General features: G+C 38.0%; 4 protein-coding genes across 4 annotated transcripts; 1 reads left to right on the top strand and 3 right to left on the bottom strand.

Moving 5' to 3' along the window:
- Nucleotides 1-530: 530 nt before the first annotated feature.
- On the top strand, nt 531-2,604 carry GB2 (GTP-binding 2). The gene is made up of 6 exons (XM_008232269.3): nt 531-762; nt 883-1,022; nt 1,470-1,552; nt 1,721-1,925; nt 2,006-2,074; nt 2,318-2,604. The coding sequence occupies exons 1-6, from the start codon at nt 717-719 to the stop codon at nt 2,405-2,407; spliced, it is 633 nt and encodes a 210-aa protein (XP_008230491.1). The 5' UTR covers nt 531-716; the 3' UTR covers nt 2,408-2,604.
- Nucleotides 2,605-2,893: 289 nt separating this feature from the next.
- LOC103329765 (RNA-binding (RRM/RBD/RNP motifs) family protein) lies at nt 2,894-5,157 on the bottom strand. The gene is made up of 7 exons (XM_008232270.2): nt 5,005-5,157; nt 4,580-4,854; nt 4,371-4,438; nt 4,149-4,238; nt 3,925-4,055; nt 3,234-3,446; nt 2,894-3,153 (listed from the first exon to the last, which is right to left on the bottom strand). Exons 2-7 carry the CDS (start codon nt 4,813-4,815, stop codon nt 3,136-3,138), a joined length of 756 nt encoding a protein of 251 aa, XP_008230492.2. The 5' UTR covers nt 4,816-4,854; nt 5,005-5,157; the 3' UTR covers nt 2,894-3,135.
- Nucleotides 5,158-5,632: 475 nt separating this feature from the next.
- LOC103329766 (Pentatricopeptide repeat (PPR) superfamily protein) lies at nt 5,633-9,507 on the bottom strand. The gene is made up of 12 exons (XM_008232271.2): nt 9,125-9,507; nt 8,720-9,024; nt 8,508-8,573; nt 8,299-8,396; nt 8,039-8,156; nt 7,740-7,946; nt 7,382-7,458; nt 7,033-7,126; nt 6,793-6,858; nt 6,617-6,694; nt 6,374-6,475; nt 5,633-6,176 (listed from the first exon to the last, which is right to left on the bottom strand). The coding sequence occupies exons 1-12, from the start codon at nt 9,147-9,149 to the stop codon at nt 6,078-6,080; spliced, it is 1,335 nt and encodes a 444-aa protein (XP_008230493.1). The 5' UTR covers nt 9,150-9,507; the 3' UTR covers nt 5,633-6,077.
- Nucleotides 9,508-9,893: 386 nt separating this feature from the next.
- LOC103329767 (uncharacterized) lies at nt 9,894-10,774 on the bottom strand. The gene has a single exon (XM_008232272.3). It carries the CDS (start codon nt 10,548-10,550, stop codon nt 10,116-10,118), a length of 435 nt encoding a protein of 144 aa, XP_008230494.1. The 5' UTR covers nt 10,551-10,774; the 3' UTR covers nt 9,894-10,115.
- Nucleotides 10,775-11,512: the final 738 nt, after the last annotated feature.

Raw genomic sequence — 11,512 nt, forward strand, 5'->3', positions numbered from 1 at the left:
AATGTTGAGGGTTAAAAGCCTACCTCGATTGATTTAAATTTGAAGAACTTTTTCTTTGGTTTGTCAATTTCAAGCAAAATTCGCTTGTTAAGGAAACGGCTTAATAACGGAATATATTTTCATTCTTTTCATGTAACCAATTTCATACGTCTCCCCTGAGCCTCTAGCCTTCGATTAGAAGGAATATATTTATCCTTTAATTTTTTCAGTCCTTACGCTAAATACGGCTCATATGGGCTGCGGAATGAGGAGAAATACCGTATCATATTATAATTTCTCCGGATTGTATATTTGAGGTATTAAAAGAAATTAAAAATTTAGTAACTCAAGATTATATATCGTTAAAATCTTTGATTCCAATGATAAGAGAGTTTACTACTATGCCATGATGACTTGGTGTAGGAGGAGCATACCCTGAATCATCATTGTCATCTCATGAAGCAAAGCAAACACTGGCGTGTCGGTGATATAAACGCCACAGTGTCAATTAAGTTTGAGTTAATTAATTAATTAATTATATATAAGAGACACCAGAAATTAATAATCAGGCGGGCAAAGTCAGAAATATAGTCCGTACGTAAAACAAACTAAAACCAGCAAAGCAAAGCAAACCAAAAAGAGAAAGTTTAGAGCGAGAGGGAGAGCAGAGAGAGAGAAAGACAGCGAGGAGAATCATCTTCTTCCTCGTTCTTCCTCGATACGACAGCGTACTAACCATGTCTTACGACTATCTCTTCAAGTACATCATCATCGGCGACACAGGTTCCAATTATTGAAATCCCTAGCTTTCTGATTTTATTTTATTTTATTTTTCATTTTTGAGAATTGTAAATTGAGAATTGAGTAATGAAAACAATTGGGTTTTGGTGTGGGGCGGTGCAGGTGTAGGAAAATCATGCTTGCTCTTGCAATTCACGGACAAGAGGTTCCAGCCTGTGCATGATCTCACCATTGGCGTCGAGTTCGGCGCCCGAATGGTCACCATCGACGGTCGTCCTGTCAAGCTCCAGATTTGGGACACCGTAAGTTCAATTTCCTTTCTTTCTTCTGCTCTGTTTTGTCATGTTATTTGGTTTCAAGATTTGATATTATCGCTTTCTGCTAATCTAATTGGATGTGCCTGTAAATTTAACAAACGAACCTATCTAAGCTTTAGAGTTTAGGACTTGATACTAGTAAATTGGTGAAGTGAGATTCTGATATATCCTCATTGGTGTTGTAATTTTGAATAAAATCCCATTTTGCATTGTAAACTCACAACTACTTCATGACTCAATCTCTATGCTATTGGGCTTTACTTTTCTTTTGCGCATTATATTGTTTTTAGGGCATCTGGTGAGATATTTCCTGGGACATAATCAAGCAGATGGACTTAATATATCTTAATTCTAGTAATGATACAACATTTATTGCTGTAATTTAGTGGTCCAGTGAATATTCTTAAGCAAGGTTCCTTGGTTTTATTTCAGGCTGGGCAAGAATCTTTCAGATCCATCACTAGATCTTACTACAGAGGAGCAGCTGGAGCACTTCTGGTTTATGACATAACCAGGTGGGTGGCTGTGAATTGTGTGTTTGCATTATAATGTGTCAGCGTTCGTGTGCGTTTGCCTAACTGGAGCCCTACCGATGCCTGTGTCTGTTTTCAACTTTTCCACAATTCTTTATATGTTATCTCAACTAAAGACGGAAAAGTTATTAAAGTTGTTTTGTTCTCCAGGAGAGAGACATTTAATCATCTCGCAAGCTGGCTGGAGGATGCCCGGCAGCATGCGAATCCCAACATGACAATCATGCTCATAGGGAACAAGTCTGACCTTGCTCATAGAAGGGCTGTCAGTAAAGAGGAAGGAGAGCAATTTGCAAAGGAGAATGGGCTTTTATTCTTGGAGGCATCTGCAAGAACGGCTCAAAACGTTGAGGAGGTGAACCAATTCAAACCAGGACTCTATTTCACTGTATTGTATGTGTTATTTATGTCTAAACTGATGAACGTACTTTTCAGGCCTTCATAAAGACTGCTGCAAAGATTCTTCAGAATATTCAGGACGGCGTGTTTGATGTGTCTAATGAGGTAACTGTTTAGTCATTTTGTTGAGGGAAATTGTAAGCTATAGGAGTTGGGACATGATTTTAAATCCCAGTTCTTTTCTGACATATCATATTCGAGCCTGATGTAGCTTCTACCTAACACGGATATCATGCATATTGGCTGGTCCAGAAAACTTTGGAGTCTCTTTGCACTGAGAAATCTGAAATGTAATATGTCAGATGAGGAAAAAAAAATTCAAAACTAATATTTTATTGATGTTTGCAGTCATCTGGCATCAAGGTTGGATATGGACGACCCCAAGGTCCATCAGGCTCGAATGGAGCTGTTGCTCAGAGAGGCGGATGTTGCAGCTAATTAGAACAGAAATAGGCTCTGTATTCAATCCATTTGTGCAAATTATCTTCATTCTCCAACATATGTGCTTTGAACATACTCTTTCAACAGTCATGTTACTTAGTGAAAACATTTGAATGTATAGAATCTAAGTTCTTGGATAGATTTGATTTTCCTTTCAGGGATTCGTCTCTTTTCAATACTGAAATATTCCTCAACAGTTTGTGTAGCTATTCTTTTTGTTTATTTGTCTGTCTAATTTCCACTAATGCGATGGCTGGCATGTTTGGTTGTTCGTGAATTTGTTCTGTTCTTATACAACATTCACAACTGAAAGAAAACGTAGGCTGCGGCTTCAAATTAAAAAAAAACAAATAATATTCATCGTAGATCTCTTAGTACCAAAGGATAACTAAGGGGACTAGGCTGAAACGACATGGCAAAATTAAATCACGGTCAGAGGAAAAGACTGGTTTTTGTAAACATGCCGGGGAGGTGAGGAACATCAACCATGAAAAGGTCCTTTATATGATTTGTCCATATAACTCAAACGAAAAGCAACTTATCATATTCTGTGATTTTGTGATCCTGGTTCAAACCATATACAGATTAGTTCCGGCTAGATCAGTGACAAAATTGGGAAAGACCACTCAAATCTCAAACACAGGCAGGCACTCCGGAGATCCAGACGATGTCCTTGGTTTACAGCAGCTCCACTTTAAGAATGCCAATCATTAAAAATTTGAGCACTAAGAACCACCAAATACCTGCAAATGGAGTTACAGGCAAGTATTAAGTGACAGATAAGGAAAAATATATGGTTGCATATTAAACAAACGATGCTCACCCCTGCAAGTACATCTTTCGAGAGCTGAGGTCTGATTTCGGCAGCATTATCTGCAACAGGTGTCTTCTGTCGGAACCGGCGAATTACCTCCCGTTTTGGCTGGCTAACAGGGAGATCAGGCTTGTTTTCTGGATCTTCTTCTGCCTTTTGCTTTAGTCCTGAATCTTCTTCGGCCTTTTGCTTTAGTCCTGGATCTTCTTCGACCTTTTGCTTCTGTTAAAGAAGATGAAACAAATTATATGGAATTACCTAGCTGTGTGTAAAGGGAACTGATGCCCCCAGTTCAAAGTTGTTTATTTTGCTAAACATTTTGATGAAAAAGAGTCCTAGAAGACGAATTATTTTAGCAATACACAGTGACAGATCATATTTGCAGACTTCAATGGGTAAGTGAAGAGTGAAGAAGCGGATAACTCCATCTACTAATGCAAACTAACGTTATTTTACATTTGAGAAATATGACATAAAAACGTGAAGTTATACAGTAATACCTAATTCATATAGTCTAGCTAGAAAGAGGAAGGAAAAAACTAAGAGTAATTGAAACAAGAGAAAATGGTGATGGGATGGCTGCACTGAAAAATATTCCTCTCCTACTTATTTCATCAAATGATCACTCTTTTTTTTTTTTTTTTTTTTATAAATAGAAACGCACAAATAATCACTCTTCAAAGAATATTTGAAAATATACCTTTTTCAATCTTTCTTCTATGCAACTCAAAGCACGGGACTTATCAACTTTAGAGAGATAGAAATCCCGCTCCCTCTTAGCAGCAGATATTTCTAAAGCTAGTTTTTGCTCCCGAGTGGCTTTCTTGTAAGCTGCAATGTAAACATTGTCAAATCAGTAACAAGTAACAACGATGAAGCTCCATGACAATAAGCAAGGGAAAACAAATCATTAAGTGTCTGTACCAATCTCTTCAGTAAGATCATCCCACTTGAATTTACTTAAATACTTGATATTCCAAAGATCGTAGTAGAAAGATGACCTCTTCCTCCCACCTAAACATGAAGGAAACAGGCAGGCAGCACAAAACTTTTAGACAAGAAATACAAGCAGAACGCACACATCTACAAAGCAAGCTGTAAGAAGTAAAATACTCAAGCCAAAGATTTCAATTTATATATAATTACCTATTTGTTCACCATTTAACATATTAGCAACTCTCTTAGCAACCCTTTTGTCAGAAAATTCAACCCACCTGCAGGTGCAGATAAGGACAATCAAATTATCATAGGCCAGTAATAACAATGTAATGGGTCTCTATAGATGTAAATTGAGAAATCAAATAGCTAGATACCAATTGCATTTTACGTATCAATATGAAGAGATTATGACATACCCTTCTGAAAAGTTTTGCCTTTGAAATTTACCAGCTCGGATGTTATGTACTTGAGCAGAATGGTCTTGAGGTGTAAGATAAACCCTTTGTATCTCTCCAAACTGAGAGAGCATCTGACGAAGTGTTGAAGGATCCATGCGAGGAGGAATCCGACCCAAGTAGCAAACCCCACGCTTCTCATCCTTCCCGCCTTCCTTCACCAATTTCTTCTTTTTACTCTTTCTCGTGATATCCATGTCCACCTTCCCACCCTGATACCTATATCTGCTTAAACCCTAAAACACCGAAAACAAAACAAATACAAACACAAAATTTAAAGCCTGCATCAATCTGTAATTTTTCAGATTAATTATAGCATATATAGAAAATGCTAGTAAAATATTTTTGATAAATTATTAATTATGGATTTAGGGTATGTAAATTACCAGAAGAAAGAGTGCGGCGAAACGACTGAGGCCGGTGAAGCTCTTGCTCTGCTCTCTCGGTCTCTGAGGCGGCTCACAATCTTCCTACTTCGTAAGACGGCTTCTTCTTCCTTTCGAGTTTTGCCAACATCCAACGCACCGTTTTGCCTCTCTCTTATTTAATTACTCCAACGGCCCAATGGCCCCAAAATTCGAGCTTTCTTGCCGGTTTGGGCCGGATAGGCTTTTATTATTATTATTATTTTTTAAACCAAGCACAATTCTAGTATAATGGAGATTGTAGATCGAACTCGAGTGCAAATTGTAGATCGAACTCGAGTGCAAAGAGGCTAACACGTTGATTAAGCCAATACCCACATTTGCAATAACCCTTTATATACCCACATTTGCAATAACTCTTTATTAAGCACCGCAGAAAGAGAGTTTAACGTTTTAGATTTCCACTTGTATTGATCAGAATTTTTTTTTGTTTGAGAAGAGTATTGATCAGATTATAAGAGCTACTAGTAACCTTATTTTTCTTTTTAATACAGGTAAAAGCTAATAATAATGTTTACTATTTGTTTGTGCAAACATCAACTTTTGATCAAGGAATTTCATCAACTACCGATGGATGTGTGACTTATAGTTTTCAGCCCAACTTGAGAAATAATTAAAACAGAAAGAACTCAAAGTTCAGAACAGGCCCTGAAATCAGTATGACAGTAAAGGCCATAGCTTGGTTCGTCACCGCCATGGCCAGGCTCAACCTAAACTATTTTATTGAAAGTTTTATGCAAAACTAAAATAAATTAAACTTCGTTATTTTTTCATTTCTGGTAAATAAAAAAAACTTCAAAAGATGAGCCCATTCCAAGACTTTTGCTGGAAGCCACAACATACAAACTGTTGAAACGCCCGAGTTCATAACCAAGCGGAGCCTCACTGAAATCCACCTTATGGTATCCTAACTTTTGATACCAGGAACACTTGCTCTAAACGATGACTCTTTTCCTCCAAAACATCAATAATGCTAGTTGAACGACAAAAATCCATGAGAACTAACTACTCCTTGGAGTAACTTTCGTCATCATTTATCTGGAAGGTCGTCTGGGTCCCCTTCTCGCGAGAAGGTCATCGTAAGTCCGCGTAACCACTAACAGTCGTGGATCATCGCTGGGAATCTCACGTTTCTGCAATTTTGGAAACAGAAATGAAGGAATATTTGTCAAAACCCACAAAAATAAGAAGACTCTAGAGCTTTGATTAGATTCACAAGCATTTGCACGTATGATGTATCTTTTGGAAAAACATTGAATTGATCAACTAAAAAATGTAAATCAGAGATAAACAATACTGTTACTAATGCGTCATAAGGCAAGAGACTCACTTTTAAGCCCTTGTAATATGCTTCTACAGCAGGAAATTGAGGAATTATATTACGAGCTTGCATCAAATCCCATATATAGTTGGCAACAGTATAACCTCCAGTCTGCAAAAAAAGTATTAAACTTTTCTAATAAAACAGTCCAAACTAATTTAGAATGCATCGAGAACCAGGAGAGAGAAAGAACTATCTCATTCATTTAGAACCCAAAGAACCCTTAAGTTAGAAGAGGAATTGTTTGCAAACCTCATCACCAGCAGCTGCAAGGAGAAGATCACTCCCCATTTTTGGGCTCAAATAAAAGTTGCGGGAAGTCATATTTACCTGCGTTGGATGAAACCATAAAATGAGTTGTACGAGGCCCTGATCTACTATATAAAAAATTGACTAAGAAATTAAGAGCTGCAAGCACCCAACCATACCAATGTTTCTTGGGCAATTTGCATTCCCTTGGGTGTATGCCCAATCATGGCTCCCTCCACAAGCATCTACAAAACATATTGGGTATAATAGTGAATCTCCGTATTAGCTAATCAACGATACAGTGATATTTTAGAAATCAGATTGTCTACCAAGCACATTTTCTCACTTGCTAGTCGTTAATTATAAAGAAATAAACTGCTGTTTCATGAAACAAATATTGTGTTTATTTCCAAACTCACCGTATATAATTCTACTGCGGGAAGATTTCCTGACTTCATATAGTCGTCAAATGTCTTAAGACCACGGTCAATGTCCCCAGACTGTAGATAGCACCTGAATATAAATGATAGCAGTGAACACAACTTGGACACAAGAGAACGAATTGAGGTCATATTAGGGAACGATTCAGATAAAGCCTTCTTACTTAAATACGTAGTGCACTCCAATCCAAATTGGATTGAAAGGCTTTTAAAATCTATGTATACAAATAATAGTTTACATCTCACTATGCATTCATAAATGAAGATTCATAGCTCATTCGAACAATGCTTAAGTAAAAACTTAAGTTTGTAATCAACAATTATTTACCTCATCTTTTGCATCACAATAAAGAGGTCAGGAGTTTTTCCATCTTTCTCTAGCATCCCCAAAAGAGCTTCCATCACCTAGCACGATTAACAGAATCCAAGATACGAATTAAAAATCATAGGGTTGCTCATACGTGTATTAAGGACATAAATTCAGCTTTTATGGCAAAGGGAAATAGCATGGGACTCTTACTAGCACCCTGACCTTTGGTGCTAGCTGTTCAGGCATATAGACATGGGCAGTGCCCAATAACAACCCCTCCCCAAAAAAAAGAAAAAAGAAAGGGAGGATGGGTACAAACTACAAACTAGTATCTTTAGTGGTATTGAGCTGAGAAAATAGAGATGTGAGATATTACCTCTACATTCCTGAGGTCTGCACAAGCATGAAGCGCAGCATGATACACGGTTAGTTGCCTATTCAAAAATCCACGCCTACGAGCATATTCAGCAGTAGGCATATTATATAACTCTTCTTCTGTTATATCCATCATTACATTTTCAGCAGTCATACTTGATTCTTCAACCGATGTCCACTCTTTTGACCTTTCAACAAACTCTATAATCTTATTGCAAAAAGGGAATATTAGAGAACTCATAAGAATAATAAAATAAAACTTACTTGAAAGAACATGGAAAAGAAAGATTAGATAATTACTTTGGTGCCAAAATCATCTGGTAAGGGTGTCTTGTTCCTAAGTGCGGTTATAAGTGCTGCATAGCAGAACTTGTTTAATCCAAGACCAGCAGCGGTCATGTCACGGACAATTGCGTACCTGTAACAACATTGCAATGCAGATTAATAGCATGAGGTCAAATTCACCATAGTAATAATGAAACACATAGTTTTCAGGATAAGATGAATGAGTATGGATTAAAAGAACAAGGAAAAGCCAGAGCATAAAAGAAGAAGCATACACTCGATCTAAATGGCCAGTAGCTGCACATGCGTTGAGTAGACACATGTAAGTTTGCACCTTCGGTTTCACGTCAAACTTCTTCATATCTTCCAAAATCTTTGATTTTAAAAGGAAAGGAAAAATAAAATACATCATACATACCAATATTCCCTAGTGAATGATATGACTGAGGTCTATAGTTTATAAATAGAAGGTAAAAAACCGCACCTGAATAGCTTTGTCAGAGTGCTTGCACTTCCCACACAATGTGATCAAAATGTTATACGAATTAACCTATAATTTTTATATAAAAAAATAGTTAAAAAACACAAACTAATAAACACCCATACTTGCATTTCCCCATAAAATGAAATGAAAATGTTGATACTCTCTAAGCTTGAAAAACGAAAAAAGAAAAAAGAAAAAAAAAGGTGGCATACATCAGGGGCCAAGCCCATGTTTTTCATTTGATCAGCAAAGTAGAAAGCGTCCTGCAAGCTAGAGCCTTTCATGGTGCCCAATATTAGGGATTTGAAGGTGTCCTGGTCCGGCTGCACCCCATCGAGCATCATATCATCATACACATCCCTCAGTAAGAAATGCCTTCTCTGAGCATTCAGAGAATTCAAGACCGTATTGTACTCCGACACGTTGCTCGCGTAGTTTCTCTTCGCGTATTCTTCTGTTGACGCCGCAGCCAAGTATCGCCGACCCAGCGCTCGCAGCAGCACCGGCCTACACTGACCTGCACCGTAATTTAGCAATAACCTTTAAAAAAAAATCTAACGAAATGAAAAATTAGAGCTTTCTAGCTATGGAGGAAAAGGGTGTATCAGTAGCATTACCAGTAATGGATTGGAGAAGCCTCATAGTGTCGCTGTTGCTGACTCGCTGTGTCTCTGTGTGAGTGAAAGTTTCTCTCTTTCTAAACCCCAAAGGCCCAAACCCTTCCCCTTCGCTGCTTTCTTTCTTTCCTTCCACTCTGCCCTCCTGATTCACTGCCTTTAACAGTGGAACGCACCGTTTCAATGCTCCGTGGGCTTTGGGGGGCCATGAAGCCCAAACACAGAGCTTAAAATAAAAAGCAAACCCAAACACCGCCTTAAAATAGCAAGCAGGGCCATGAGAAGCCCAATTAGAAAAATATATCCTTTATTCGAAACTAAAGGAGTTCAAATTCGATTGGATGCACGGATGACTGATCTTAACCACTTGAACAACTAAAGTATGTATTGTTTGCTCATAATGCCCATATGTTAAATAATGTATCAAATAATGCTAAATAATATCACGATTATGAATTGATTGCTCAAGTACAAGTCATTTACATCAAGGGTTGGATTGGTCTGGCGGTCCTCCAGACATAGCAATTACCATAACTTACGACTCCCACCAGCCAACTGCTTTCATATTTAAAGCTCATCTTCATTAATTTAGATTTGATTATAGTTGGTTGTGAACTTGTGGTTAAATCCTAATTGCAGAGGCAACATGCCAATGTCCCTTCTGTTCTGTCCTATCAAAATTATAGTTGGTTGTGAACTTGTGATTAATCAGTTTTTGGCAATAAAATGTACATGCAATCTAATTCAGAGGAAAGAAGACACAAAGTGATGATTGCCATAGGAGGTCATGTCTTCGAATTCCCCCTTTTAAATTTCTAGGAGAGTGATCAGAGAAAAAGACAAGAACCCATCTTTAGACAATTCTCATATGCATTGTCACACAGAAAAACAAGCAATATGTGACCAAAAAAGCTAGAAAATAAAAAAGCTACCAATATTAGAGAACACAAATATAATTCTTAAATTTCTTTCTGCAGAAACCGCATCCATATTAAGCAATATTTGTTGTTGGGATTGGGAGGGTATAGCTTGAGGGCAAGGCAGCCTTGTGAAGGCTCTTCAACGAGCTGGGATTGACTTGCAGGAACAAGTAGTTGCCAGCAAAAAGATCACCAAAGTGGCCTTGCCCTTCCTTGAATCTCTGCAACACTTTAGCACATGAAGCTCTGAGAGCAGAGATCAACCTAATTTTCCTCCTCAAGAACAAGAGCCTCTTCAAGCTTGGAACTTTGAGCTTGAATGATCTCCTCCTCCTAATATGAACCTTTCTGAATCTGAACTTGCACCAACTCGTACTCCTTGATCTCGCCAACACTCTCACTCTTCCATAATCAAAATCATCATCAAGTTCAAGCCCATCTTGATCATCATCATGCTTGAGTCTTTGGTATGCAGGGAGCTTGGCAGAGGAGGATGAGGTCGTCATTTCAATATTTCGGTTGAGAGAAAGAGAGAGAGAGAGAGAGAGAGAGCTAATTGTTGAACTTGAAATATTTGGTTTGGATATGTCAATGCAGAATGGTGTCCGTTGAGTATGAGCACTTGGTTTTCTGAGCTAGTAATATTGTGAGGGAAGGGATAGTTGGTTCGGGGAAGATGCTGAGTGCATTAAATGAAACAAAGAAAGTGGGTAAGGATTGTTGCTGGTGGTGGACGTGCGTCGCAAATTACTTTTGCTTGTCCCTTTCTTATAATATCCAAGCAAAATAAACAATTGTAAAATAAAAGGATGGAAAAATAACATTTACCATAAGTTAAGAGGTTGGATTTTTGTTTTTGTTTTTTTAGGACCTTTTTTATTGAGAGGGGCTCGAACTCAAGACCCGAACCCAAGATTTTGCCTAAAAATATAAGTACTCTAAACCATTATTTGCAAAAATTAATATAAGACACCATTAACAGATCGAATGAGAATTTCACATCATATAAATACAATGCAGCATAAATAAAATAAAATAAAACACGACACGGTTGTCAAGTCTATTTATGTATCATAGAAAGCAGATCATCATCAGGTGAAGTTGATGACAAGCACGCGTCACGGAAAGCCTCCAGATGAGCCATTTTCAAGCAATAGGCTATCCAGTAGCACAGAAAGAAGCACATGCTTTAACAAGTTTAGAGACGTGCCACCTCCTCTTTTTTCAGGTTTCAATCCACATCCACCGATGGAACACTAAACACGTGAAACCTTTTAATTCCATAACCAAGTTTTTTAGGCATTCCCGCAAGCCATACCCCAATGCCATGGACTTTTGCCTAGCTTCTGCTGTAAGCAAGCAGCAACAATCTAATCATGGGTCATGGGGGTCATGGGTCATGGACCACCATCTACAACAATTCAATCGCAGTGGAAAAAGTGGACGACGACCACCCATCTACTCTTTA

Source organism: Prunus mume, linkage group LG4 (genome assembly GCF_029339155.1).
Source record: "Prunus mume cultivar Tortuosa linkage group LG4, ASM2933915v1, whole genome shotgun sequence".
NCBI classification, from domain to species: Eukaryota; Viridiplantae; Streptophyta; class Magnoliopsida; order Rosales; family Rosaceae; genus Prunus; species Prunus mume.

Bases quoted from the DNA above. Each gene is read 5' to 3' on its own strand.
- LOC103329766 (XM_008232271.2), bottom strand. From the start codon at position 9,149: ATGAGGCTTCTCCAATCCATTACTG. The intron at 7,459-7,739 runs GTAATATCTCAC...TAATCGTGCTAG, and splicing joins CAGACCTCAGGAATGTAGAG to GTGATGGAAGCTCTTTTGGG. The intron at 6,177-6,373 runs GTGAGTCTCTTG...CCAAAATTGCAG, and splicing joins CATATTACAAGGGCTTAAAA to AAACGTGAGATTCCCAGCGA.
- LOC103329767 (XM_008232272.3), bottom strand. From the start codon at position 10,550: ATGACGACCTCATCCTCCTCTGCCAAGCTCCCTGCATACCAAAGACTC.
- LOC103329765 (XM_008232270.2), bottom strand. From the start codon at position 4,815: ATGGATATCACGAGAAAGAGTAAAAAGAAGAAATTGGTGAAGGAAGGC. The intron at 4,239-4,370 runs GTAATTATATAT...CTTCATGTTTAG, and splicing joins GTTAAATGGTGAACAAATAG to GTGGGAGGAAGAGGTCATCT. The intron at 4,056-4,148 runs GTACAGACACTT...TTTACATTGCAG, and splicing joins TGATCTTACTGAAGAGATTG to CTTACAAGAAAGCCACTCGG.
- GB2 (XM_008232269.3), top strand. From the start codon at position 717: ATGTCTTACGACTATCTCTTCAAGTACATCATCATCGGCGACACAG. The intron at 763-882 runs GTTCCAATTATT...GGGGCGGTGCAG, and splicing joins CATCATCATCGGCGACACAG to GTGTAGGAAAATCATGCTTG. The intron at 2,075-2,317 runs GTAACTGTTTAG...TGATGTTTGCAG, and splicing joins TGTTTGATGTGTCTAATGAG to TCATCTGGCATCAAGGTTGG.